Raw genomic sequence first — 23367 nt, forward strand, 5'->3', positions numbered from 1 at the left:
AGCTAATATGGTTTAAGAATTTGGTTAGAATGGCTATGTATCTATATGTAGCAAGTGATATGGTAGAGATTGTGAGGAGTCTTCCTGAGGGAGGTGGGAGAATAATGTGGTGGTGATTACTTGGGGATATGTGTAGGCTGTAGTGATGGGTGGGAGGTGTGTGAGAGGAAGTATGTTTTGAAGGGGTAGTTAGGGTACCATTAAGTATGATTTGGTATGATAGATAAATAGATAAAACTTTCTAACTAGCTTGTTATACATGAACTCTCCTACTGTATATAAACTTCAGGAAACATGGTATAACAATGTATCCTTACACCTCCTGCTGCCAGCTTATCAGCACTAGCACTATCTCAGGATTACTGACATTTTTTTTAAGCACATGCTAATCTCCATATGAAAGGTGTGGATGTCTATTAAATCAGTAGGCTAGCCTCTCTTCAAGACATACTGTCAGCTCCCACAACTTAGTAAGCACCCACACAAACCTTATACCATTTTGACACTCACCAATAATTAAACCTTATGCTGAGATATTTATTGTGTGCTACTTGTTCAGTTACTGAGACTGCAATGAATTGTTAAGAAAACTTCTCTCCAAGTAGGGCAACTTTAATAGAAGGTACTAAGAACAGATTTATCTGATCAATACAGTTTCACAGGAAATTTACTTTATTTCTCAGTTCTTCAGTTCTTAAATGGTCAGTTGTACAACAGTTTGTGAGAATTTCTGCATCTGTTTGAAGGATTAACAGTACCAAATCTAATGCTCTTCTCCAAGTTTCAAATTTTACTGTGACATTATCAAAAGCATTTGAGCTATCTGTGCTTCTTCCTGTATAATCAGTAGTGTCTTTATGTTCAAATTCGTGAATATATTTTTCAAATAACTGAGCAGGAACAGAATTACTGCAGCACACTTTAGTAAGACAGTACTGTACAGCCAACTTAGCATTTATTTTGGAGTCAAAATGACCAGTCCTAAGCAAAACAGTACAAAGGTACTTATTCCAAGCACCTGCCATAGATTCAAAGATGATTGGTTTGTAAGGAGTTGCAAGTTCAGACAGCCAGGGTAAAATGTACCTTGGCTCAACTTCACTATTTTTCTCTGTTTGAAAATTTGGCAAATTCTCAAATTTCTGAAGATGACTGATGCACAAAAATTCAGTGTAGCCACCACCAACTAGGACTCTCTCATCAGTAAGAGCATGATGAAGACGATAAGCACATGACCAGAATAGGTCCTCCATTACCTGTAGCTTTGGAATTACTGGACTACTTAGCACAACTGTCACCAGTGAAATGTTGTCCGTTTTAACAACAATTGCTACTTCACCATGCAACTCAACCATTCTTCTATTTGCCACTGTCCACAGACTAACTTCTGCTCCATTTCCAACACAGTGCTCGTGGACTTGATAGATATAGGCCACCGGAATTGCTCCTGTGGTCTCAGCAAATGCCTGTAAGACACAGTCTTTCACAAAGCTGAGAACCAGAATATTGTACTTAAAACACTGCTTCATTAATTCATCGGATACTGATCCTTTTACTAGAATTAAATTTACATTTGCTTGAGTTATGATTTTTAAAGCGTTTGTATGCCACTCTTCATCTGAAGTTATCCCCACTTCATCAACGTTCACACTTACTACTTTTAAACTGGGGTTATGAAATCCTACGTGGCGGTATTTTTCAGTTAAGTCACCGTGAATGAGTAAAATACGGAGGCATTTATCCTGGAGTTGCTTTGCAAGTGTGGCTTTCTCCACAGACACTAATGTAACATACCCTAAAATGGCACAAGAGTGATCTTCAGACAATCCTGGTAGACAAACTGAGACAACTTTTTCAATAAAAAACAAAGGAATAGTTTGATGGACATTATTAATGGCATCAGTATTCTGATGTTGTAGTTGGTATGCTTGTACTACTAGTTTCATGCCATGATGATTGCCATGACTCAGAGGTGCAGCCAAGTGGCTGATGTTAGCATGCTTATGAATGTCTTCAGAAGATTTGATGGGATGATCTAAGTTAGTTAATTCATTGGCTTTTTTTCCTCCTGCATTACCAAAATATCTACTGTGCCTTATATGTAAGTTTCTTCCATTCAATTTGCTTGTACTTAACCCAGAAGGAAATTTACTTGATTTTAAGTGTGAATAACATTTTGGTAAAAAATCTGTTTTAGGGGAAAGTGATTGGAAACCAGTTCTAATATGAGCTGAAAACATTTCCTTCACTGCATGACTGCTTTGGACTAACAAACATGAATTCTTTTGTATCTTTGTGGAGCACTGACTAGAGTCATCTGATGACAGTGCTACAGTGTCAGTGTTACAGCTTCCACTATCATCCATTTTTATCATTTCCTTTACTGGTACACTACATTCTTGGACTAAAGCAATGCAAGACTCAAGCCCCTGAGACATGACTGCTGCAATTACGGGAATAGGGATGTGCCTTCTAAGGCATTCTAAAATGGCCTCACTCCAAGCTCCCACAAGAAACAGTAAAGTGGTTGTTCCAGTCTTATACACACTATGATGTGCCTGCACTGTTTCATTAAGAAGCTGCCCCGCTGCACTGGTTAAATCTAAATGCTGAAGAAGTCTAAAGGCTGAACAAGTTACAGCTGTTTCATGGGTGCTGCTGTCAATTATGAACTTGAGGCTCTTATTAGGACCCAGTAATGTCCTTCCTGTTGCTGCTAGTGATGCCAATTGTTGAAGTCCAACATGATTGCTGTGGTCAAGCAGTTTTAAATTGAATTCCTGAGAATCCACCTGACAAAAAAAAGAAACACAAAGACTGCATTATACCAAGGTATCAATCACCTGCAATTTTAAAATATCATCTGTATTTACAACGTAAATAAGAGGTTTACATTACATTACATTAGATGAGTCTGTTTAAAGAAGAAAAATACCTGTGTTTATAAAATGTAGCCTACATTCTGGTAAGTGTAATAACACTCTCCATTCTAGATGTAACAATTTAACAGGCTATATGTCTTCTACAAGTACTGATAAGACTGGAGAACCCATTACAGTTTATTTTTATATAAACTCACACAGAATTACACATTAAAAGTTGTGAAGTTGCAGTGTTATAACTAAGGAGATTTAACGTGAACACCATTTTAATAATTTTGTACATCTCCTACATGTCTGAAAATTAAAAGGTGGTGTAAACTGTGCTAAAGTTAAAAAGCCTGCCAAGCTTGGAGAAAACTGGATGCATAGTTCCAAACATATGTGACTTAAGATAATGAATGGTATGTAAAGATGCGACTCCTTCCACTAAAGTAAATGCGAAAAAGTTTGCTGACTGCTTTGAAGAAAACTAAGAGTAATAAATAAACATTTTGAGATGTATTTATGTAGGTGCAAGGGAGTGCCTTTTGAAATCCAATAAAAGTATTCAAAAGTGAAACCAGTTTTATTTGGCAAAAACCTATTAACTTCTTTTATGGTATCCTTAAGTAGTTTAACTTCTTACGAAACGGTTCTGATTGCTGGGTGTCTTGACATGTGCCTCTCATGATTATATGAAATTAACAGTTTTAGTCATGCCTCAAACAGTAAACAATGTGAACTGGCACCTATTAGAGTCTACAATAATAAAGGGAAAGAGTTACACTGCATGAAGACTCATAAAAAGGATAGCTATTTAATGGACAGCTAAGTACTGCTGCATGTGCAACTGTGCAGAAAATGTGTGAAAACCAAAGCCGAATTGTATAGTGAAAACTTACAAGTTATGCACTCATTGCAACAACACATCTGTAATCTGTAAGAAGGTCCATCTTTGGTAACTACCAGGATTTAAGCTACAGGCATTAGGACATTAGATTCTGACTGGTAAATTTTTTGGGTCTATGTTTGGCTACTGAAAAATAACCAAGTTGAACAGCTAAAGTTCAAAATCAAAACAGAGAAAAAGGAGCAATTACCAAACGACGACATCAGTGAAAAAAAAAAAATTCATTGAAAGGCCAAAGCCAACATCGCAAACAGAAACAACTGGGGAGGAGGGAGCCCGACTATACATACCAAATCTGAGATTACATTACAGTGGAGAATAGGGCAAAATTAAAAGGTTCCCTTCACTTACCTTATGTATTGTGTTACTTCCTAGTTGTTGGTCAACTATGGCCATTCGAAGAATTCTTTTTCGCAGATGTTGTTTGATAATTGTACCTTTCGCTGTTTTGAGTTCGGAATTTAGCCGTTTTACTTTATTTTTCGGTAGCCATACACCCACATTTTTCCTAGGCTGATACTCATCTTTCCTCTTTCCTTTCCTCAACATGCACAACACATCTCCTCTCTCTCTAGTGAGAAGATGATATAAGTGCATAAGTTTTGTATCTCATAAGAGGAGGTCTACCTTTACTAGGTACCAAGACAAAGACAGTAGCAAGTTCCTTTGTATACCTCTAAAAGGAACATACCATTAATGACAACAGCTCTAAAAGAAAACCTGGACCTGGAATTAGATTCTGGGTTATACTGTCTCATGAAGGTGTTCAGGGAAATCCATGTTACTATGGCACAGACAGCATGTAATGTAGCATTACAGAAAATAGCCACTGATTTACCACAGTGAACCTTTTAGGGCCAGGATGAAGTCTGCCCCGCTTCTCATTACAAAATGCAACATAAATTGCCAGCCATAAGGGAAGGCATTGCTCACTACCCTTCTTGCTTTGTTTAGATTTGGCAAGTGAAACAGAGCTGATCACCTTTTCTGAATTATTTACTTTTGCCCACATAAAATGTAAGCTGTCCAAGGATCTCTATACAATGGCAGAAATAATCTCTATGATTAGTATATCCTTGGAAGATGAAGAAGAAAACTGATGGATTGACTGAGCCAGTTCTGAAGCATGAAAGATGGGTTGATCTTAAATTATGCTTTCCCTGTGAAAACCCAAGAAAGCAGGTTTTATAATATTCTCCTAACAAGGGTAAAAGCAAATAAAAAGAGAGCCTTTCACGACAAAAGTTTTAAAACAAAAGCCCCACTTGATCAACTAAGATTCAGACAGCTAAGGAATGACACCAAAAAGTCCATAACCTTAGACAAAAAGAACCACTACTACAATCTACTGAAAAAACACCAAAACAAACATCAAAAGTTCTGGGCAGAAATAAACAAACTACTCCAACCCAGGCTAAACTGCCACTCCACCTCCCTCAGCTTTCCAACAAAATCCCCAGTGGACATTGCTAATAACTTCAACAGCTTTGTCACAGAGACTATCCAGTCTCTAGCCAGCCAACTGTCTCCCAATGGTTCTAATTCTAATGCAGCCACACCCAATACCGAAACATACTTTACCTTCCAACCTGTTCCTACTCAACTTATTCATGCCCTACTTAAGAAACTAAGACCCACCACCCTGGCTGCCAACCTCCTCCCAGCAGACTATCTGCAAAAGGCTGCTGACACCATAGCATACCCCATCTCAAGCTTGATCAAAAGAGCTATATCTGAAGCTACTGTACCCACTATATGGAAAATCTTCCATGTCATACCTCTCCATAAAGGAAGCAGTTCCACTGAACTGTCAAACTTTAGACCCATAGCTATTCTGTCACCTCTAGCTAAAATTATGGAGAAATGTGTACACATACAGCTCATAGGTTCATAGGTTCATACTAGGCTATCTGCCCTAGGCATTTATAAGCCTAGCCAGAGTGTGTTTGGCTTTCGCCACCCATTTTAAATTCATTTTGCTATGCCCTTTTTTAAAGTTAGTATACTGTGCCTCTGTCTAACAGTGACACAGAAGTGATACCCGGGGTAAACCTATGATCTCCCATCCACTCATCAAGATTCCTCTTGAAGAGAGTCAATGAGGGACTCTGCCTAACCTGGACTGGGATTTTATTCCAGAGTGAAGGGAGCCTCTGGGTTATGAATCTGTCCCTCCAGCATGTCCTATTTATTTCACTGCTGAGGTTCAAGTCTCTCGAGTGCTTAGCTCGATGGGATTTGGATTTTCTGAGGTGCAGCATGTCCATTAATTCCGGGTTGGACATGGCTTTATACGTCAGGCACAGATCGCCTCTGAGCAGGCGGTATGCCACTGAGTAGAGCTGGAGTTTCTTTAACCGGGCAGCACATGGCATCTGTTTGAGCCCTTTGATCCTCTTGGTGAGGTACTTTTGGGGTCTTTCCAGTTGCTGCAGGTGTCTAGTAAGGTACATCCCAAAAGGGGCATTGTACTCCATTATGGGCCTGATGAGGGATGAGTAAAGAGGCACGATGACCTCCCCTGATCTAGATGTGAATCCCTTCATGATTAGGTGGGCTATATAAAATGTTTTTCTAACCACTTTGGCCACGTGGTTGTCAAATGAGAGACTGCTATCAACTTAGGTCCCCAGGTCCCTAATTACTTCTTCTGTACTTAATGGATTACCACCTATGTGGTAATTTGTGGGCACTTTGTTTTTGCCAAAGGGGATGACTATACATTTTTTGGCGTTTAGCTTGGGGCCATGGCTCTGGCACCAGTTGTCTGTTTCTATGAGGCCCTTTTGGAGGATGCTTGTGTCGGCTGGAGAGTCGATTATGGCACCCAGTTTGCAGTCATCTGCGAACTTGGTCAGCCACAGTCCTTCCGTGTTGGCCTGTACCTCTGAGAAATATATACCGAACAAGAGAGGTCCCAGGACTGAGCCTTGTGGGACGCCACTTGTAACTGGTTTGGAGTCTGACATGGCTCCAGCAATTCTAACCATGTGGGTTCTGTCCTTGCGCCAGTTTGCAACCCATCTAGTTACATAGGGATTTATATTTAAGCTGGTGAGCTTATCTATAATGCCCGAGTGGGGTATTGTATCAAAGGCTTTTGCGAGGTCCAGGTAGGCTGTGTGGACCACCTTCCCCTCTTCAATGGCCTTGGTGACTGTTTCAAAGAAATCAACCAGGTTTAAGAGGCAGGATATGCCCTTAACAAAGCCGAACTGGGTAGGATCCAATGTTTGTAGGTCCCCAATATCTTTATTTATGAGGTCCATGATGATCCTTTCCATAGCTTTGCAGACCAAGCTAGTCAGGCTTATGGGGCGATAGTTTCCAGAATCCGTTGAGGCACCACCTTTGTGGAGAGGGACCACTGTTGCTGTACGCCACTCTTTGGGTACATATCCTGTAGTAAGGCTGAGATTGAACAGTAGTTTTATGTTTGGGTTTAGCTCTTCTTGGAGTTCATGTAGGGCGCAGCCCGGGACACCATCTGGTCCCATTGATGCTGTGTTTTTGCTTTGGAGAGGGCAGCTCTTACCTGAGCATCTGAGATGTCAGGGGGGCAGCACTCTGCTGGGATAGATATTTGCCCTTTTGGTGGGGGGGGGAGTTTGCGCTGAACCTGTCAGCTAGGATGTTGGCAATGTCTGTGGGTTCGGTGTATTTTTGTCATTTTGGACTAATTCTGAGCATATCTGGGAATTCCCACCCAGGTTCCTAACATAACTAAAGAAAGCCTTGTGATTATCCTTAGTGTCCTGTGCAATTTTTCTCTCGAAGCTGGCCTTAGACGATTTTATGAGTGCCCATTGTTTTTTGCTAATACTGATCAGAGATGCCTTCCCTTTTTGGGATTTTGCTCTATCATGTAGTAGCTTCCTCCTCCTATTGTATAGTTTGTTTATGGCTGGGGTCCACCAGACAGGACGTCTGCCTTTGGAGGATTGGGTCTTGGTTTTATTTGGGATTACATGACCCATGCATTCCTGAAGGTGTTCATAGAATGTGTTTATAAAGGATTCTGCGGTCTGGGCCATATTTTCCACAGGCCCGGGGGCTTTGAAGGATTCCACCTCGGTTTTGAGCAGTGTGAAATTTGCTTTAGAGAGGTTTTTCACTGTCGTTTTCAGGGTAGGGGGTGGAGTAGGGATGAGAATATCCAGTGAGATTAGTTTATGGTCTGATCTTACCAGTGAGGGATACACGTCTGGTCTGGAGCATAGACACTACCTTACACAGAACAAGCTGTTGTTTAACTTTCAGCATGGCTTTAAGCCACACCACAGTACTACTTCTGCCCTCCTCTCTTTCTCTAATGTTATTAACCACAACTGCAATAATAACAAACTATCCTCAGCACTCTTTCTAGATCTAGCCAAGGCTTTTGACATGGTTGACCACAAAATGCTTATAAGTACCTTGAAGGTCTTCTTCTTAAACAACCATGCAATCCAATGGTTTCAATCCTACCTACAGGGTAGGCAACAGATAGTCCTATGGCAGGACAAGCTATCATCTCGCCTACCCATCACATTAGGGGTCCCCAGGGCTCGATACTAGGACCCCTTCTTTTTCCATCTTTATCAACGACCTACATTCAGTCATCCCAGATGCTACCTGCATTCAATATGCGGATGACTCCACCTTGATTTGTTCTGACACCTCACCAGCTACTTTATTCACATTAACCCAAAATACCTTCAATATAGTGGAAATATGGCTCTCCAATCAACATCTAATCCTAAACCCCAACAAAACTAAGCTGCTCCTCTTCTCCCCCACATGCAGGACCCCCCTGCCATCCTTCAACATAACTGCTAACAATGGCACTATCTTCTCCCGAGAAGCCCAAACTAAACTACTGGGTGTCATAGTTGATAACCTGAAGTTTGATGCGCATATCAAACTATCAAAACCATTAATAAAAAACTTGGCTCTCTTTACAGAATCAAACCTTTCCTTACCCCACCTGTTAGAACTGCAATTGCCCGTTCCTATCTGCTATCAACTCTTCTCTACGCCTCACTTCTATTCTCCAACTTAAACAAAACATATCTTAATAAACTATCATCCTGCTATAACCATACTGCCAGATTTGCTACTGGCACAGCTTACTGGACACACCACTGTCACAACCTAAACTGCCCAGGATGACTTGAACTGCCAAGCCTACTGCAGTTCAACCAGCTAATAGTGGCACATAAAGTCCTTTACCAACCAGAAAATACACCTGCACTAAAAAATATTATCAGCCCCTACACCAGCACCCGGCCACTGCAATCATCCACTAGACTCCTAGTTCAAATGTAGAAATCCAACTACTCAGCTGGGGACTCTCTGTTTGCCAACTCTGTTGGAAAAACATGGAACAGACTCCCAGCTGATTTGACCCTAGAACCCTCACTAACTCAATTCAAAAACAAACTCGAGAAATACTTCAAAGCTCATTGGTTATGTCCTTGCACTAACCCCAACTAGTGACCTCTCTATTACTTAGGTGCCTTACCTTCAACTAGTTCTAACTTTTTTCTACCACTCCATTTCAGGAAGGGTCAATTGTATAACTGCTGCTCAATGTGTCTTAAACCTGAATGTAATGTTATGTATAAATAACTTTGAAAATAATGTCATGTTTTGTAAAGTTTTTTATAACAGGTTAGTACTATATGTGCCAAATGCTCGTATTGCTTACGACTGTAATTTGCTTGAAACTAGCATTTACTAAATGTTCAATGTGTATTATTATCTTGGAGCTTTTCTCCCTGGGCATCTGCTGAAAATGGACATGTATCCAGTCAACAAATGTAAAATAAATAAATAGAGTGAGCTTTTTGAGTAGACAATACATGTCCAAGGAAAAATACGATTTCTGACGAGAGGTTGAAGGTGGAAAGTTACTTGCAGAGAGTCTTAACAGACCATCTGAAAAAAGTGAGAGACAGAATCTTGTCTAAACAGTAGTTAGAAACAACTGCAAAGGGACTTTGATGGTGGAATGATTTCAGCCAGAATCAAAATGTTCTAGCAGATCATGAAGAACCACTGAAACTGAAGTGGAAAAGAGGTAAAGACTATTGCAGGCTGCCTGCAAGGAAAAAAATATTTTTTTCTCACAGGTGTTTTTTGGGCAGAAGGGTCAAGATAGTGGTTAAGACTTGACTGTCTGAAAAATCTGGACCCTTAGACATTATTGGTATCAAAACAGAAATGCAGTTAGATTCAAGGTAGGAGATATGAGTAATGCTTGCCTAATGGGTGGGACAGTAGTTTTCTGGACAGTCAGAGGTTCAAGAAGAGTTTGGCCAAAAAAAGAGTGCTATTAAAACTACTTTTGTATGTGCAGCCTGTAGATGAACAAGAGAAACTGGGGAAGACATACAGGAAGCCGTTTGACTAAGAGAGGGAAACTACATGTTTCATCTGATCTTCTAAAGTTAGGATCAGCAAAAAGTTGTCACTGCACTTGGTGCTAGCTTGACAGCAAAATGGCTGAAGACTGAAAAGCTCCAAAGTCAAAAGACCTAACCAAATGAGAGACCACTCATGGCAGCATCAAAAGATGATGGTTAATCTATCCATTAGGGAGCTTGCCACCCCTAGAAAATATATCATCACCAAAAATGTTGGAACTGGTGACCTGCTCTACATGACCTCTCTACAATAGTTGAGAGTACAGTCATGTAAGTAAACTTACCATAACAGTAAATGGCCTAAGCTATATGGGATATAGCCTGCCGGCCAGCTTCCAAAGCTTCAGGGCACCTTCCACATGTTAAAATCATTAATCCGCTTGATATAAGTTGACTAAAAGTCGGGATTTGGTGCCAAGCCATTTAGAGCTTTCATACATACTGAGAGAGGGAGGCTATGCCTTAAGACATTGCTAAGTAAAGAAAATAAAAAAATACATGTACACACCCTAGCAAAAAAAAAATATATATAACCAAAAAATAACGGGGATAGAGGGAGAGAGCAGCTACTACAGTAGTGATCATTAGAACATCTACTGATACAGAAAATTTACTTACACAATTGTACTACATTCATCACTATGATCATTGCTGTAGCAGCCTAAGGGGCTATATGAGTAGATTACCACAGCTTAAAATAACTGGGAGGAGGAAGAAGGGCCCAGAAAACCCTGGAGAATGGCCCAAAAAAAGCCTGTTCTAGGCCTGGAAAAGGAATCTAGTCTATAGTGCTTTGTAGATGTATGCATAAAGAACCAATTGCTGCTTCTAAAACACAACCCTTTCCAAATAGTGAAAGATGAAGTCAAGGCTCTGGCTGAATTAACTTTGACGCTGCCTGGAATAGTTTGTTGTGGGGAAATGAATAAAGGTAATAGTCTGAAACAATCATTTGGAAATATAGTCTGCTTTGACACAGGCTGTCCTTTCTTCTTACCTTCACAAGAAATGAACAACTGATCAGAAGTTCTGAAAGATTTTTTTTCTGTCAAGATGCTACTCAAGTTGTCCTTTCTCCCTTGCTTTTAAGTTCTGAAAGAAGACAAGAAGATCTACAGACTGGCTTATGTAAACTCGGATACCACTTTTGGAATAAAATGGGGATTAGTTTTCAAGGAAACCCTATCTTTCTGGAAAATGAGACAAGGTTGACCCATCATAAAAACTTGCATCTTACACATTATTCTTGCAGTGGTCAAACGCAAAACATAAGACTGTTTTCCATTTTAAGAACTTCAAATCAGCCTGATGAGCAAGTGTTAGATTTTCTAAAACAAAATTAAGATCCCAAGGAAGAGCTATTGCTTTTCTTTAAGGCTTCTTAGACAGAACTCCTTTCTAAAACATTTTGACATGAGATGCACTGAAGGAGGAGGACCCATGAGCAGACATGCTGAAATGGTCGATAAATGAACCTTGAAGAGGAATAAGAAAGGCCTTAGGAAAGTATCTTACAAAAAAAACCTGTAGAACCAGAGAATAACTAGCACTGATTGGGTGCTGGTTATATTGTTGGCACTATCTAGAAAACCTTTTGCATCTGATAATATATACTTTTCTAGTAGCAAGCTTTCTTGCTTCCATTAGCTGCTGCATGTCCTCAGTAAATAGATGCCATCATCCAGGCACTCAAATGAAGTTGAATGATGTTGGGGTGCATCAAACACCCCTGTTTTTGTGCGAGAAGTTTGTAGTAATTGCCCCTGACCATTTCCCAAAAGCAGGGAGAACCATGGTTGCCTGGGCCAGAAAGAATCAGGGATTCTTTCTGAATTCTTCACAAATACCCTGGATATTAGTGAAAAGGGTGGAAAAGCATACAGGAACATTCCTGTCCAAGGACAAGAAAAAGACATATGTCTTCTAGGCCTTCTTGCATGGACTTCTGAAACAGAATCTTGCCAGTTGATTGCTCAGACAGGAGCAAGAGGTCTACTTGAGGAATGCCCTACAGATGGAGAAAATCTTGGAATAACCCCTTGATCTAGTTCCCATTCATGAGGGTCTACCCTGGTGCTGCTCGGCTTGTCTGCCACAGAATTTTGCTCTGACAGAGAGTAGGATACCTGTAGAGAGAAACTGTGCCGTGAAGCTATATCCCAAGCTAACATGGCTTGTCTGCAAAAGGGGTACAATCTGGTTCCCCCTTGATTGTTGATGTACCAAATGACTGTGGCACTGTCTGTAACCACTTGAAAAAGTCCCAGGGACCAAAGATGGTTCACAGAGTTGAATGCCTTGATCAGAGCAAGTATCTCATTGATATTTATGTGCTTGCATCTGTACTTGGTTCCCACACTCCCTGCACTTTTATCCCTCCCCAACTGTTCCCCATCAAAAAGTCCAAAGTGTCTGTGGTGACCGATAGCTTTGGAGATGGGAGGGAGAAAGGGAAACCTGGATTTAAGGATATCTGTTTCCACCTAAAGATTTCTCTTCTGACAAACCCTGGTACTGGGATTTGAAAAGATAAAGGGTGTTGATGCTGGGACCAAAATGATTTCAAGTACCACTGTATCTTTCTCATGTGTAGTCTTGTGCTAGGGTATCATGAGAATCATCAGTGACATAAGACCTAAAATCCTGAGGTATTCCGTTGCAGTGACCGAAGTCTGAGTGGAAAACCTTAGAAATAGAACTAAATAAAGATCTACTTTCTCCTTTGGAAGAAAAGTTCTTTGAACTGAAGCGTTAAGTTGACACCCCAGAAATACTTTTGCATGTTCTCTTGGAATTCCAGCTCGTGTAAGAGATCTCTCACCCAAGGCAGAGATTCCTGACACTTTGAAAAAGACTCAGCAAAGATACGCAAGTTGTCTAAATATGGAAAATGTGGATACCATGTATCCTGCCATGAGCTATAACTGAAAATTTGTGAACACTGGTGGTACAGTGGATAGTCCAAACTGATAATGATAATGATCTAGACCTACTTAATCTTAAGAAACATTTGAAGTCTGGATGAATAGGGGTGTGATAAGCATCTTTTAAATCTAATGTTACCAGGAAACTTGAAAGTGGAAGAAGAGGTTAACAGGTTGTGCTGTGAAGAGACATCATTTTGAATTTGGGCACCGTCCCAAACAGGCTTAGTAGAAAAGAAAGATCCAGAATTGGTCTCTAAGAATTTTCTTTCTTTGGTTCTAGGAACATCCTTCAATAAAAACCATTCCCACCTTGGAAGGTGGAACTAGTTCCATCATTCCTTGGGACAGCATGTGATGAAGAACCGATCAAACACTAAATCTCTATACAAGGAAGAATTTAACACCTCATTTTAATCATCTGGGAGGTTCTGGGAACACAGCCATGCAAATCTCCTCAAAACAGTACCAGTGGCTTTAGCCCTGGAAGAATTATCAGAGTAATACACACACACACACACACACACACACACACACACACACACACACACACACACTGTAAACAATGCGTAGTGACCTGTGCAATATAAGAGACTAAAGTTATTTTAAGCAGAGTTTTCCTCACAAGAAGAAACTGCTGATGAAACATTTCTCATACTTTCACAATTTGTTGGAACAAACTAATGTACAGGCCTGACAATTCAAAATTCTGAAAATCAAAGTTGCAGAAGTATAATTTTTCCCCCATACCTGTCAATTTTCCTATCTTTATCAGAAAGGGTAAGATTGGAATTAACCAAATACTTATCAACAACAGTTGGAGCAACTAAAGTTATAGCTGCTTGGTCAGGTTGGGGGATGGTGTTTAAAAATTTAAAAGACTGAGGAACTTTATATATTCTATCTGCCTTTTTGGGGCAGCTGGCTGATTATCAGGAAAATTGCCAGCAGTAACACACACATCCTCTAAAGCAGACAAAACACGAAGAATAGGTGTAGGTTCTAGAAAATCCTTCTGTAACTACTTACAGTATTTTCTAAAGGACCGAGAAACCTCAGTGTTGTCTCACTGAAATCATTGGCACATTCTAGCAATAATCTCACAGAAAGAGAAACCCCACAGGGAGAATCAGAAACGGACCTCTCCTTTGAGTCTGAATCAGAGATCTGAGGAAAAAAACCTTATATCCATCCCTGCATCTTTCTGTTCAGATTCAGAATCTTTAATCTCTTCAGGAAAATGAGAAATTTCTCTTTTTTTAACCGGAATCTACTTTACAAGAAGGATCACAGCCTGAATTAAACCCTGAGTCAGACCCAGTAAACTACTATCCAAATAAACTTGAGGAGAAGTAGATAAATGCTTGGTTTTCCATTTCTTTTTGACAGGAAAATGGGGCCAGCTGTGTTACTAGTGGCAGCAGCAACTTTCCCCAAGGATGGGCACAGTAATCTGACACAACAGGGAAGTCTTCCCTGTTCCTTCTCCCAGGACTGACAGAAGTGTCTCTCTCCCTTACCCACTGAGAGAACCCAAACAGCTACGGGGATTGTGTGTGTGTGTGTGTGTGTGTGTGTGTGTGTGTGTGTGTGTGTGTGTGTGTGTGTGTGTGTGTGTGTGTGTGTGTGTGTGGCTAACTCCCACTCCATGGTGGCTGTAGGTGCTAAAAGAGGGATCTGAGGTGAAAGATGTGTGGTCTAAGCTGCAACAAATGGCCACAGCAGAGTCACCCACCTGCGGCTGAGGCAAACTGCTAGCCTGCCAACTAGCAACTGCCTGTAAACTATCTGTCCATAAAAGTTACTTTTTTGACAGAGAAACACAGTAAAATGCAATTTATTTTCATTACATGGGGTTGTGATAGTATTTTAAACAAAATTTATCCACAAAGAAAATATTTTTAGTTACTTTACACCTCTTTTAAACTGACAAAAAAAGTGCTCCATTTTAAACTAAGTTACAGTCTCAAGACAGTTTGCTAAAATGCAACACACTTAGCTTTAAAATAACTTTTCTGAAGAGAAAAGTACTACAACATCAATAAAACTAAGAAAATGAAAGTCCCCTCCCCCACAAAGGGAACTTATCTGCCCAGCAAAAGAAAGCAGAAGATGACTGTCGATCCTAGAACACCTCAGAGGAGTGTACTCTTCGACACTGGTAAATCTTTGAAAGGCTTTGTACCCAAACGCAATTTTTAGTCATCTCAGCTCAAGCTGCCCAACAGTTTGGAAGCATGGAAGATGCCCCAAAGCTTTGGGAGCTTGTCAGCTGTTATATTTTTGGTTGGATATAACCCATGTAGCTAACACTCCTGCAGCAGTGATCAATAGAATGATCATCACTCTAAGCCACAAAGATATAATATGTAACTTATTTACAGAATCAATCTGATCATCTGCTCTGTAATTAAGTTTTTGCTTTTTTTTTTTCTAAGGCATATTCAGGGAGAGTGGTCAGTAGACAGCCTACGATCCATGGCAAGAGGTCTCTTTCCCTGGATAACTCCTGAACTTAAAGGTTTTGGTTCTCCCCAAGCCTTTAACAGGTACTAGAATAGCACAAGGACATGCCTAACCCCCAGTCCATAGTGGCCATTCCAGCTACAAAAGAAAGAGCTGAGGAAATAGGCAAGTGGTCTGTGGAACTGCTTTTGGACATGCCAGAGCCACTATCTGTAGGCTCAGACAATAGTTTTACCATTTTTTTTCCTTTTAGGTACAAACAGAGTAGAAGTAGTAGGACTGGGAATAGTACCTATGCTGTAGGAAAAGAAGAAGCCTGATTGCTGGTACAGTAAGTTCATTAACACTGGGAGAAAGTAAGTATTCTCTAGTAAGGACAACAGCACACTTCCCTTTCCCAAAAGACCAGTGTCATCACATTAATATACACAAGCAGCACTCAATTGTGTCACCAGACCTTCAACTTTTAGCCACATATTTCACAGAACATTTATTAACTTTCAGTTACACTTGCCTCTATGGAATACATACTAAGTTGTATAACTTACTCAAGAGAGTTTACATCTTTGAACTTTGTATCAGAAGTAAAAGCAACTAGAAAGACTATCTTCCAAGACAACTACTTTAAATGTCATTGAATCTACTAGTTCAAAAGGAGACAAAGTCAGCTTTTCCAACAAATTTTAAATGCCATAGAGGAGATACAGTATCCTTGGACATCTTAAATGAAACACTCTTCAAGAAGGGTCTTGACAAAAAGATGAACTGCTGTCAATGAAATAGTTACAAAACAGAAAAAAACTTCAAAGCAGTATTCACGATGAACAAAGCCAAGTCCACCAAATAAAACGATATTTTATTGACAAATTAAAAGACAAACCACGTGTACATCAACCATGAACGCCTTCACAAACCATTCATAAGCGTTTTCGTCATAGTTTCATAGTATAGTACTAGGCTATCTGCCCTGGGGCATTTGTAAGCCTAGCCATAGTGATGTGGCTTTTGCCACCCCATGAAATGGCACAAAAATGTACAGAATAAATTTAGAATACTGTGCCTCTGTCTAGTAGTGACACAATGAAGGTCCCCTTGTATAATCGAATTAGTTTACTGTGCCCCTGTCTAGCAGTGACACAGATGTGACCCCTGGGGTAAACTTACGATCTCCCATCCACTCATCAAGATTTCTCTTGAAAAGAGTCAGTGAGGGGCTCTGCCTAATACAAACTGGGATCCTGTTCCAAAGCATGGGAAGCCTCTGGGTTATGAATCTATCCCTTCAGCATGTCCTATTCATATTTGTGCCGATGTTTAAGTCTTTAGCTCTCATGGTCCTGATGGATTTGGATTTTTTGAGGTGGAGCATGTCCATCAGATCCTGATTGGACATGGCCTTGTACGTCAGGCAGAGATCACCTCTGAGCAGGCGGTATGCTACTGAATAGAGCTGAAGTTTCTTTAGTCTGGCAGAATAAGACATATGTTGGAGACCCTTGATCCTCTTGGTGAGGTACTTTTGTGGTCTCTCCAGCTGTTGTAAATGCCGGGTGAGGTACATACCAAATGGGGCATTGTACTCAATCATGGGTCTGATGAGGGAGGAATATAGGGGTACAATGACATCCTTGGATCTGGATGTGAATCCCTTCATGATGAGGTGTGCAAGGTAGAATGTTTTTCTAACCACTTTGGCAACGTGGGTGTCAAATGAGAGGTCGCTGTCGACTTGGGTCCCTAGGTCTCTGATTACTTTTTCCATACTCAGTGGGTTGCTGTCTATGTGATAATTTGTGGGTACTTTGTTTTTCCCAAAGGGGATGACTATACATTTTTTTGGCATTTAGTTTAAGGCCGTGACTCTGGCACCAGTTGTCTGTTTCTGTGAGGCCTTTTTGTAGGATGTGTGTGTCTGCTGGTGTATCGACTATTGCGCCTAGTTTGCAGTCATCTGCGAACTTTGTCAGCCACAGCCCTCCCATGTTTGCTTTAACATCTGAGAAATAAATGCCGAACAAGAGGGGTCCCAGGACAGATCCCTGTGGGACACCACTTGTGACTGGCTTTGAGTCTGACATTGCTCCAGCGATTTTAACTTTATGGGTTCTGTCCTTTAGCCAGTTTGCAACCCATCTAGTGACATAAGGGTTTACTTTTAAGCTGTTGAGCTTATCTATGATGCCTGAGTGGGGTATTGTGTCGAAGGCCTTAGCCAAGTCCAGGTATGCTGTATGGACTGCTTTGCCCTCATCAATGGCTCTAGTGACCGTTTGAAAAAGTCAACCAGGTTTAAAAGGCAGGATCTGCCCTTTACAAAGCTGAACTGGGTGGGGTCAAGTGTCTGTAGGTCCCCTATGTCTCTGTTTATGAGTTCCATAATGATTCTTTCCATAGCTTTGCAGACCAGGCTGGTTAAGCTTATGGGGCGGTAGTTTCCAGGGTCTGTAGAGGCACCCCCCTTGTGGAGTGGGACCACTGTTGCTGTACGCCAGTGTTCAGGTACATATCCCGAAGTAAGGCTAAGGTTAAATAGCATTTTTATGTGTGGGTTTAGCTCCTCTTGGAGTTCATGTAACACACAAGCCGGGATACCGTCAGGTCCCATTGATGCTGTGTTTTTTGCTTTGTTTAGGGCGGTTCTCACTTGGACATCTGAGATGACAGGGAGATTACATTCAGCTGGGATAAGTATTTCTTCTTTTGGGGGTGAAGGAGGGGAGAAATTTGCACTGAACTTGTCAGCCAGAATGTTGGCAATATCTGTGGGTTCAGTGTATTTTATGTTGTTGTGAACCAACTCTGAGCATATCTGAGGGTTTCCACCCAGGTTTCTAACATAGCTGAAGAAGGCTTTGTGGTTATCTTTAGTGTCCTTAGCGATTTTTCTCTCAAAGTTGGCCTTGGATGTTTTTATGAGAGAACGTAGTTTTCTGCTAATGTTGATCAGAGATGTCTTCCCTTCATGGGATTTTGCTCTGACGTGCAGTAGCTTCCTTCTTTTGTTATACAACTTGTTTATGGCTGAGGTCCACCAGACAGGACGCTTACCTTTGGTGGAGAGGGACTTAGATTTGTTTGGGATTGCATGATCCATGCATTCTTGGAGATGTCCATAAAAAGCATTTGTGAAGGATTCGGCATTGTGGGATGTGGTATCCACTGGCACAGTGGGCTTAAAGGATACCATCTCAGTCTTAAGAAGAGTGAAGTCTGCTTTTGAGAAGTTTTTCACTGTGGTCTTTTGTGCTGGGGGTGGAGGTGGGATATGTATATCCAGGGTGATTAGTTTGTGGTCAGATCTCACTAGTGAGGGGTATACTTCCAGTGTGGAGCATTTTGTCCCCATGTTTGTGATGATCAGGTCTAGTATATTATCTCCCCTAGTGGGAGAGGTGACTAGTTGTTCCAGTGCATTTGAATTTATGAATTCCAGGAACCTTTGGGCTAGGGTATTAGGGCTAGAATAAAGTACCCAATCTATGTTTGGGTAGTTGAAGTCTCCTAGTATGATGGTATTTTGTGATACATTCATATCCTCCAATGTCTTCAGGAAGGCTGAGTGGGGTTCTTGAGATTGGGAGGGTGGTCTGTAACATGCTACCAGTTGTATAGCAGTTTTGCCTATGGTTAGTTGCACCTGTATGGTCTCTGATGCTTCATGTGTTGCTACTAACCTGGAGGTGTGGGTGTCCTTGATGAATATGGACACTCCCCCTCCCTTTGTGGTTCGGCCTGGGTTTTGGGGCCGAAAAGCATGATACGAGGTATAGCCTGGTAGCGCTGGGGTGCTCTCCGGAGCCTTGAACCAGGTTTCAGTTACTGCACAGACGTCGATGTTATACTATTGAATTCATCAGATGACCAGCATGAATTAATTCAGCTAATTTATACTACAAATCCTTTATAATCTACGAATGAAATTCCATCATTCATTAAATAATTATCAAACTATAAAAAGGCTAAAATACCATAATACATTCACACTCATAATTAAAGAAATAAAATGAATCATTTATACTGTTTTTGAAACTGTTTTTTTGAAACTGTTTTTAAAAACTCACTATAAAAATTATTTAATTATAAAAATTACCATAAAAATTACTTAATAAAACAAACAAAATCCCCATCCTATACATACTTCAGTTAATAGTGTGCAATTTATGCCCTCTATTGGTAACTCATATTATTGCATTCAAAGTTTTGCTGACCTTAGCTTCAGTAAAGGTATTATAGAAATATAATCATTTAGTCCGGGGGCTTTGTCAGCTTCCAGTGTTACCTGCCACCAAAGTTCCCTAAATTCTATTTTTTCTTCCCAAAGCGCTCCTCTAATATCACTTTTTACTTGTTCTAAAACAATGAATTTATATTTATAATTGGAACAAACTTTTGTATGTTTATATAGTGCATTACTTTTCCTTTCCCACCGAAATTTCATACACATGTTCGTAGATCCTTCTTTTTAGTTTCCTTTCAGTCTTTCCTATGTAGAAGGATCTACAGTTTTCACAAACAGCTAGATATACTATACCTTTTGAATTGCAATTATAATATTCCCCACTATTCACATACCTTCCTCTACTTTCTAAATAAATTCTGTCACTGTTAATAATATAGGTACATTGGGTACAATGCCCACATTTATAAGTACTTATCCTATTTTTCTTACATTCTATCTTATTTTTGTTCTCTATTATAGATCTAATATTTTGGAAATTCTTAAAAATTACTTTCTGAGGTATACTAGCTAGATTTTCTATATCAGAAATAGCCACACATTTCTTCCATTCATTTAAGAATATATTCTTAACAATACTATTCAACCCATTATATTTAAGTATTAATGTTTGTTGAAATTCATCCCCTTCATGCTCATTAATATTATTATTTACAACATTATTCCTATTTTTCTTCTTATGAATGGGACAAAAATTTGTCAAGTCTCCCTTTTTCTACTTCTTTCCTTATCTGTGTAATAAATAACAATGGATAACCTCTTTCTAAAAACATTTTTTCTAAAAATTCACATTCCTTCCTAAAGTCTGCATCTGAACTTGTCATTCTGCTCCCTCGGACAAATTGTCCCTTCACTATATTTCTTTTACAATGGAAGGGGTGGGCACTTTCAAAATATAAAAAGGAATTACAAAAAGTAGCCCTTCCTAAATATTTTAGTTTTTAAGTTTTGTCCATCCTTATAAATCTCCACATCCAAATATTGCACCTTATATTCTGAAATATTGTAAGTAAATTTTAAAAAAAATTGTTGTTTTTCCCATATATTCCATAAATTCTGCAAATTTTTCTCTTCCAGCTATCCAAAAAATTAATATATCATCCAAAAACCTTTTATATAATATCCAACAGCTATTATATTCAGAATTTAAAATATATTTTTCTTCCCAATGAGCAAGAACTAAATTAGCATAAGTAGGGGCTTATGCTGCGCCCATTGCTACCCCTTGTATTTGTTGAAAAAATTCCCCATTAAAATGAATAAAATTACATTTCAAAACTAGTTCCATTAACCAAGTATTTATTAATTTATCATTCTGGGACAAATTTGTTTCCTCATATACTATTTCTTCAAACATTCCTACACCTTCTTCGTATGGAATGGAGGAAAACAAATCAATAATATCAATAGTAATAAATAATAAATGTTCATTATTCATATTATCTGGCATTTCCTTCAAGTCCCAAGAATCTTTTAAAATACATCTTCTTTTCATCCATACATTCTTTAATTTCTTATCTATAAAATTAGCTAATGGATAAGTTTTTGACCCTTCTGCCGAAACTATTGGTCTAAAGGGAGGGTCTTCCTCATTTTTATGAATCTTGGGTATACCAAATATCATGGGGGTTCTAGGTTTATCTACTTTCAAATATTTAAACGTATTAAAATCTATTAATTCTTCATTTAACATATCTTGCAAAACCATATCTATTTTATTATAAGCTATGTTCATTTCATTTAGGGAGATTATTGAATATCTTGATTCATCCCATAGAATGATGTTCATTTTACTTTCATATAAAATACTATCCATTATAACCACCCCTCCCCCTTTATCAGGTTTCATCACTCTAATTTTCTTATTATTTTTTATTTCATACATCAAATCCCTTTCTTTCTTACTTAAATTAGGTTTAAACCATATTTTATTTTCTTGTTTCCTTACTTCAGATTCTATAATTTTTTCTACATTCTTTAATTGGGGATGTAGTGGGGGGGTTATATATACTTTTTCATCTCAATTCCTTATTAATTGGAACTTTTTTATTAGGAAACATAATACTTAAGTTAACTTTCCTTAAGAAACTTCTTATATCCAATATACTCCCTGTTACGTCTCCTTTCCTGTTGGGAATAAATTTAAGGCCTTTGGAAAATAATTCAAAATGTTCCTTCTCTAAAACTAGTTCACTAAAATTATAAATAGTAAAATTATTAAACGAACATTTGTGTTGGTCAATCAGGATTTCTTCACCTCCATGTACAATGGGGTGGGGGGGTCAATAATATTTCCCCCTCCCCTTCTACCCCCCCTCCCTGGAAAATTTTGCTGCTGGGGATCCTGTTTATTTTTCAATCTCTCTGACCTCCGTAGAGGTGGAAATGCTGTTTCATAATCCTGCCCATCCTCATCATAGATAAAAACTCCACCTTCATTACTGTCGAAATTATTCTCTCTAACATTATATTCATGGTCATAGTTCAAATATCTTCTACTAGGTATAGGATAGCATGTATGATTCTCATACTCTTTAATGTCCCTTTCCAGTTTCTTTATATTCCTACTCACTAAATTATCACATTTAATGTCTATATCCTTCCTAATATTATAATATTTTTCCTTTTGTTCTTTGATAGAGAAAATTAAATCATCCTTAACATGCTGGTCTAGTTCATCAATATCCTTTTGTATGACTTCTTGGCATCTTATATTTTCTTTAATAATTAATTTCAATACATCAATGCCACATTTATTAAACACTTCTAATAATTCCAGAACTTAGTGTGCCTACGTTTCTTTAGGTGTGGTCTGATAGATGCCCTTTCATTTAAACCATGACCTTTATCAGCTCTCAGCAAAATAATCCACCTACTTTCTCTATCTTCGGTATGATTCATGATGTCACCTCCTCTTACATTAACATTCATTTTCTCCAGCACCCTAAACATGAACTTGTGTTCAGGACTTGTTTGTGTCACATGCTTGGCCAATGCATTCTGCAGAATACCTTTCTTTATATTATAACAGTGTTCCCTTATTCTGTCTCTTAATACCCTATTCGTTTTACCAACATAGAAACATGAACACAGTTCACATACAGCAAGGTATATGACATCAGGTGTCATACAGTTGGCATTGGCTCCATATATTTCCCTCTGTGTATCTGGATGTATAAATACTATGCTAGAATCTATTGAGGAGCAAAAGTTGCAGTGTCCACAAGGTGTGGTTCCATAACTAAGACTCGGTGCGATTCTTGTTTGGTGGATAACAAAGCAATCTTTAAGATTCTTCTTATTCCTATAGGTAAAGGACGGAGAATCACCTACAATGTTTGTCAATATGACATCAGTTTGTAGTATGTTCCAATTTTGGAGATGATCTCTCTAATTTGTTTATTATCTGCTGTATATGAAGTCAGAAACCTAACTTTTGCATTTGTGACTTCTTTGACATCATTCATTACTATAGGCTTGGGCCCAAAATATGGGGTACCTGATGTCGAACAAACTTAGAGCATTGTCAAATTGTAAATCTACCTCCGTAGAATTATAACCT

At 39.2% G+C, this 23367-nt stretch overlaps 1 protein-coding gene across 1 annotated transcript in view; it reads right to left on the reverse strand.

Moving 5' to 3' along the window:
* Positions 1-654: 654 nt before the first annotated feature.
* Positions 655-23367, reverse strand: part of BBS12 (Bardet-Biedl syndrome 12) — a 118415-nt gene continuing 95702 nt past the window's right edge. The window contains exon 2 of the mRNA XM_044061697.1: positions 655-2792. Coding sequence (XP_043917632.1) covers positions 657-2792 — 2136 coding nt within the window. The 3' untranslated portion in view covers positions 655-656. The remainder of the gene's footprint in view (positions 2793-23367) is intronic.

The sequence above is a fragment of the Protopterus annectens genome, chromosome 2.part0 (assembly GCF_019279795.1).
Source record: "Protopterus annectens isolate FY-2018-M chromosome 2.part0, PAN1.0, whole genome shotgun sequence".
Lineage (NCBI taxonomy): Eukaryota > Metazoa > Chordata > Ceratodontiformes > Protopteridae > Protopterus > Protopterus annectens.